At 44.3% G+C, this 6,913-nt stretch overlaps 1 protein-coding gene across 1 annotated transcript; it reads left to right on the top strand.

Moving 5' to 3' along the window:
- Nucleotides 1-289: 289 nt before the first annotated feature.
- igfbp1a (insulin-like growth factor binding protein 1a) lies at nucleotides 290-3,165 on the top strand. The gene is made up of 4 exons (XM_067596235.1): nucleotides 290-840; nucleotides 1,000-1,169; nucleotides 1,493-1,621; nucleotides 2,048-3,165. The coding sequence occupies exons 1-4, from the start codon at nucleotides 459-461 to the stop codon at nucleotides 2,156-2,158; spliced, it is 792 nt and encodes a 263-aa protein (XP_067452336.1). The 5' UTR covers nucleotides 290-458; the 3' UTR covers nucleotides 2,159-3,165.
- The last annotated feature ends 3,748 nt before the right edge of the window (nucleotides 3,166-6,913 follow it).

A 6,913-nucleotide genomic window follows, 5' to 3' on the forward strand; every position in this document is an offset into this window, starting at 1 on the left:
ACATTAAAAAAAAAAAACCTGTCTGATTCACATCCCTTGTGTTGTTACTGTAAGCTGGCAGCGTGGGGTAAAGTAGCCTAGTTTAGTGTAACACCCGGGTGAGAAAAGGGGGGTTCTTGATTGCAACATCAAACACTGGTGTCGTCACTCGGTGGGGATACGTGCAGGCACTGGCGGTTCCAAAATAAACATTGACGTGACTGTTGTATTCAAATGACATAGGCGGGCCAATCAGAGCCCATCGTATCATTACACCTTCTTTTCAGAAATCATTCATAACCCCGATGCGTCAAACACTCCGGCTATAAATACGGCTGCGCGCAACGCACAGTTAGACATTTTCCCAAAATCAAACGAAAGACACAACTGAGCAAGAACCGTGGGAATCCGGCTTACCTTTGATTATTCTCTCTACCTTGCTCTACATTTTATATTCTATATTTAGTATCCAGCTCACTATGTTGGCCATGGGTGGATTATATTTGAAACACGTCGTGGTGGCAGCGGTGTGCTCCGTGCTGGCCACAGGGACGCTGGGGTCCCCGGTTGTGGGGCCAGGGCCGATCCGATGCGCCCCGTGTACTCCGGAGAAGCTGAGCCAGTGTCCAGCGGTGGCGCCCGGATGCACCGAGGTGCTGCGGGAACCCGGCTGTGGATGCTGCCTCGCCTGCGCCCTGAAGGCTGGGGAGCTGTGCGGAATCTACACGGCGCCGTGCGGCTCCGGTCTGAGGTGCACCCCGAGACCCGGCGACCTCCGGCCGCTGCACTCCCTCACCCGGGGACAAGCCTTGTGCACGGAGAGCACTGAGCCCAAGCCGACCCCCGAGACCCAGACACAAGGTAGGCCTATCACCTCCACATTTACACATCAGTTTCACCTCATCCAGCAAATCCTGATGATTGCAATCCTCCCCAAAACACTTGACTTGTCCATTCTGAAGCCATTTCCAGTGGCATTCAGTCACTCCTGAGTCACATTCATTCAATTTCTCTCTCCAGATCAGGGAGAGCCAGAGGCTGAGATGGAGAACCAAGCCATCGTCTCGGACCCCGTCTCCAGCCACTACCTCCCCGGTCACAGTAAGCCCTACGACCCGAGGGCTGCTGCCGACGCTCAGGAGAGCATGAAAGCCAAACTCATCGCCAACCGGAAGAGGGTTGTCGAGCAGGTGAGACCCAAACACAAGTATCAGTGTCATTGTGTGAATCCTGTGAAACCCTCAGCGTGCGATATGTTGCTAAAAGTTTTTTGGGAGGTTTGAAGGGGAGATGACTGCTGCGCCACAAGGGGGAGCTCGTGCGCTGTTTTGAAATGATGAGATTGAGGCTGAGGGAGAATGGGGATGCTTGTTATTACAAGTTTAATATGCAGTTTGATGTCAGCCCACGTGCTTGCTGATAATAAAGCGGCGTTGATTATTATTTCTGTGTGTTGGCAGCGTGCAGGTACAGAGCTCAGTTAACCCTTCTCTCACCTGTTTCCTCTGTACAGGGGCCCTGTCACATCGAGCTGCAGAGAGCCTTGGACAAGATTGCCAAATCCCAGCAGAAATTAGGAGACAAATTAACCAGATTCTACCTCCCCAACTGTGACAAACATGGGCTTTATGAACCCAAACAGGTTGGTACCTCCAGCAAATGTGTGTCAGTGTGTGTGTGTGTGTGTGTGTTTTGGCTTTTTGGAGATGGATTCATGACTCCACTCAGCATGAAAGAATCTCACCAAGTTGTGTGTGCAAGCGTGTAGCCAAGATTATGTCAACCACAGTTTTAAAGTGATTGTGTGTGTGTGTGTGTGTGTGTGTGAGAGAGAGAGAGAGAGAGAGAGAGAGAGAGAGAGAGAGAGAGAGAGTGTGTGTGTGTTGCAGGCAGGGATTTGTTCAGCTTGCTGCACTAGTGTTTGCACCTCGGGAGTGTATTTTGTTTGAGCGTGATGTCATCCAGTTTCGCGCTGCATGACCGTACATGTGTGTGTCACACATGGAATGAAAATAAAAAGCCATTTAAGCTAAAGAAGAGGGATTTCTGTTTATGTTTCTCTCCGCAGTGTGAATCCTCTCTGGACGGGCAGAGGGGTCGATGCTGGTGTGTGATTTCCTGGAACGGCAAGAAGATTTTAGGTTTGACCGACCTGCCTGCAGATGCCGAGTGCCCTTAAAGAGATCCAACCACTGAAGAAGATCTCGACAATACAAAAAAAAAAAAAGAAGAAGCAAGCCACTGATTTTCCTTTTTGATAGCTGTTTATTTATTGATCTTGTCCATGGTGGTGTTTAATTCAGGTACACTGTCATTGTGGGACTGTAGGTCCCAACCACCCTGAACCCCCACCCCCTCCCCCGTCCCCCTCCCCTTCCTCTTCAAACACCCGTCCCAAAGAGAAAAAAATCTATTTTTGTTTTTCTGAAAGGAGATTTTAATATTGATGCATTCACTTCTACTCTTCAGCCTTATTTATTTCAATTTCATTGCATTGTATTTGTAATTATTTCATGAGTATTTATATCATTTTTGCCTTATTGTTATTATTATTATTTTTATGGGTGTATAAAGTGTATATATGTATCTTTGCCCTGAGTAACTCCATTGCTGAGTTGAGCTCGCTCTAACCCTTAAGGAGTTGTCTGGAGGTTTGGTTTGTGACAAACCAAGCAAGAACAAAAGCACTGAGTGACCAAATGTCATTTAGAAGTATTTCTAAATGTTTTTATGATTCATTTTCACATTGTTGCCATTGTTTATGTCTTCTGTTTTTTTTAAATTTTCCTGATGTGACACATGATCAACTCTTGTCAGTTAATGCAAAACTCTCAGTCGGGAATCCTTAAACAGTCTCAGAAAACATTTCCCATGGTTCCATGGGGCTGCAGATAGCATGACAGGCGGTGCCCCCCCTGCACGTGCCGCCTCTCAGACGGGTATTTCTACATTTACCTACCTCCGATATTTATGTGTCTGCCGTCAGTTGTGTCGATGTATCTGAACCGTCACATGATTCACCGGTGATGGCGCCGCTCTACCTACATGCTGCTGTTGGAGAGAGAATTATTGTTTGTGTGAATTCCAAAGTGACTAACTGCTCACTCGTGTGTATGTACACTTTTGTAATTGAGATGTAATGTAAGAAAAAAAAAGGTGATATATTTAATAAAAACATTAACCTCAGCTATGTGCTCCCAGCCTCTCTTTCACCTCAGGCGGGTTATATGCGGCTTTTCTTGTGCACAAACATCCATAGGTGGCAGAACGTGAGAATCATAACAGCTTCATCAGGACATGATTGTGAAAGTCTCTGTGTAGATGCACTGCTGGACCACATTTTCTATATTCAGTGTGTTTGTGTGTGCGTGTAGTGTTATCACAGTGATCTAAAGTGGAGGTCCTTGTCTAACTTTAGACAGTTCGCCGGAACATGCAGCTCTGCGCTGCCTTTTGACCCGCTCTCTGTTTGCCTTGGTCGGGCACAGGAATTCGCCTCAACCTCTCGTGCCCACTGCCAGCCTGCCTGGCACCACCAGATTTATTTTTATTCTTTACAAATTGAACCTTTGCTTTATCCTTATTGACACATTCCAAGACTGAGGGGAGCCTGATTGCATTCAAGGACTTCAACAGGGGTAAATTTATGTCCTGATTGCCTGCAGAAATTAAGATGAGCGGAGGATCAAATTATAAGCTGCTGATGACAACACACAAGCCAGTTCCTGCTCAGTGATATGAAATGTATGTCACGGAAGAGACGAAGACAAATATCTGAAACAGCATCTTAAAATGTGTTCACTTTTTTATTTAAAAAAAAGACATTAAATACAAATTATATTTTGAATCAAAATCAGTTCCTTTCTCAGAGAAAATAATAGCTGTGTGATTTCTAGTTTAGTATCATGAAAAGCTTGAATCAAAAAAAAAAAAAATCTTTGAAGGATAAAGTTGAAACTTGAAAAACAAAACACATTTACCCGTGAACAGAGAGATTCTTAACATGACCAGCAGGGAAAAAAAAAAAAAAATACAAAATAAAAAGTGACATTACAGAAGTGTGACCCTGGCTCTGTACTAACAGACTGAGGCGGGATGGCTGGGTGTGCATGGAGAGAAGTGACTTACTGAGAGGTGAGAGGTTCACTGGCCTTAAGAAGCAGTGAACTAAGATGACCAGAGACCTGAGTGCCTGACTGACACAGATTTGCCCGTGGCTAAAACCCGCCCGCTGGGCACGGAGCTTACAAATGACATTGCTGAGCAACAGAAGGAAACGGTTCATTAAAAAATAAAACATTCATTAGTGATTATATTCCCCAAAATACACTGAATCATATAGACTTTGCTGTGCAATCGGTGAGTCACTGAATTGTTCATAAGAAAACCTAGTTTGGATCAGCTTATAATTCTTTATTAGATAAATAATTTTTATTTTTAAGTACTGTACATGATGTCTAGTCAGACACATAGCTGGCCAGGAAATAATAATAATAATAATATATAAAAAGACACACTTACAAATATTAGGGAGGGAATAGCTTAAACATATTTTTATGTATGTTCCTCCCCTTACATCAAGTCTTTGAATAGATGGGTTATAGCACCAACAGGCTGGTTGTAAGTTGCTGCTGTCTATTAAAGGAAGTGTACAGCCGATTTCATGCTACCAGGCTACTGGGCAAGCATTCTTTGTCGGCACTCTCTCCACTTTTCAAGTCTTTACACAGGATGTGGGAGAGCATCGGGCAGGAAGCTCCTCAGGGAGGACCACGCCTCCTCCCTCAGACCCCCTACCACTTGTGTGAATGCATATTTGGTGCTGTGTCCACCTTGTGGAGATTTGTTGGCATACGATCATACAAGCATTTTTCAAAGAAACAAAAACAACAACAACAAAAAAGAAAATAGTTGCATTGAATGGAAAATTTCTGAGGGGTGTTCGCTAAGTTCACTGTCAGAAGTCCTGGTGTAGCTTCGTTTTTTTTTTTCTTTTCTTTCTTTTTTTTTTTTTCCTCCCTGGGTTTATTATTGTTTTCTTACAGTATCACACTGTTTCATCTAACATTACCTCTAAGGAAAGGTATGCAGATGCAGATAGGTCCAATTGTCTTTAACTGCATGCATTGACGAGTAGCGGCGCAGCTAAAGTGCTTTAAGTGCTTGTGCTTGGGCTTGAAGCATAGGGGCAGCTGGCACCTGCGGCAGGGCGAGCCGGTCACGGGCTCGCTCATTTCAAACAAGCCTACACCAGGTTGCACCACTGACAGGAAGAGGACCGGAGGTGGTCAGGGTGCTGGATTAGGGGGGGGGAACAAACAGCTCGGATTAGTGGGTTGGACATGGGGACAGGATTAGGCACAGAGACAAGGACAAAAGTTTTGGACAGGAGGGTAAAGACATAAGGGATTGGAGGACCTCAGCACCAGAGCTGCAGGACAGACAAGGGACAAGGATGGACACAGAAAAAAAGGGACATGGATGTCGACAGAAATAGTGGGTGGTGGGAAAGAGGCAGAGGACAGGCTATTCTAACCAAACTGATCCCTAAGACTGCAGGGTGACCTGTGAACACCTTAAAGAAACACACCACTGAAAGTTTATCGTTTGGGTAGCAAATACTGTCGGCTTTAAAGGCGGCTCAGAAAAGTTTGTAGCTTGTTCCTTTGTGGGTGACGGCAGCTGAAGTTAGCTTGGATTCACAAAAACATCCTTAGAAACGTCTCAAACAACTCCTGCAAAATAATGTACTCCTCCAATGTGCATTCATTTGATTGGCATGTTCCAGACATCCATATTGTCACCAAAATATGTCTAAATAGGCTGTTTCCATTAGTTGCTAGCTTAGTTAAGTGTTGACCTACATTGGTAACCAACGGCCAACATAAACAGCCAACAAGCGACAACAATACTTGTTTATTTAGCCATATTTTGGTAGCTTGATAATCGGACTTAATTGCCATTTTATGTTCACTTCATTACTCAAACTGATGTGTTCATGTTAGCTGATTATTTTGGTTATTATGCACAAACCAATTAGTTTTCATTCCATGAGAGTCATTTTCATTTTGTCGACGTAGAGGCTGTGGCAGTGGTTGCTAGGAGCAATGCTAGATTGCTAGAAATGTGTCATTTCCAGCTCTGCAAGTTGGAAAAAAGGTGCCGTCCATGAACCCCAATGTCTCCAATCTACTTCTTCTCCCTGCCTTCAGCTGTTTAATAAAGTCTTAAAAATGCCCCAAAACATACACATTTTTAAAAAAAGAGTTCTGAAAGTCAACTTACAACAAAACTGTAGAGCTGCACTTTTTTCTGCAGCTGGTTTTCATTTAGGAAGATGACCAGAGAAACAGCCATCAATGAAAACAACACCAAACCCATGTGGACATCAATTCAGAGGTCTGGCTAATATTTATATTATGGGCTTAACCACTTCTCCGCTGCTGATTTGTTCCTTGAATCTGTTCCAGACACTCCTAATTTCTCCAGAACATGGCTAAAAACACGCCTTCCATGTCAAACTATCACCACCTCATAGCTCAGAAGCTCTGATATCAGCAGCAAACAATGAATTATCCTGCAGGAGTGGTTTCAGAAGGTACTATGGATGTTTTTATGCTGGTTTTTCTGGGTTACTCTTCAAATCTCTTGTAGCTGTTGTGAATCCAAGCTGCGGTCCTCCTTGAAGGAGCAAGCTACAAACTTTTATTTTGAGTATTTGATACTCAGAAGATAGATTTTCAGTGATGTGCTCCCTTAACTGAGGACTATGGAGGGTGAAGGGGAAGGGAGGTGTGGAAAGGTCTGTTTTAAGGCACTGTAACTGCACGGTTTTGCCTCCAGTCCTTTCCTCCTGCAGACTGATTGCAGGGTGAAAGAAAGAAGAAAGAAGGCCCTTGACGGCCAACGTGCTGGATAAGAAGTCCAAGCCCTG

This window comes from Thunnus thynnus, chromosome 8 (assembly GCF_963924715.1).
Source record: "Thunnus thynnus chromosome 8, fThuThy2.1, whole genome shotgun sequence".
NCBI lineage: Eukaryota > Metazoa > Chordata > Actinopteri > Scombriformes > Scombridae > Thunnus > Thunnus thynnus.

Coding starts and splice junctions, on each gene's coding strand:
- igfbp1a (XM_067596235.1), top strand. CDS start 459: ATGTTGGCCATGGGTGGATTATATTTGAAACACGTCGTGGTGGCAGCG. Junction 1,170..1,492: donor GGAAGAGGGTTGTCGAGCAG/GTGAGACCCAAA, acceptor TCCTCTGTACAG/GGGCCCTGTCACATCGAGCT. Junction 1,622..2,047: donor GGCTTTATGAACCCAAACAG/GTTGGTACCTCC, acceptor TTCTCTCCGCAG/TGTGAATCCTCTCTGGACGG.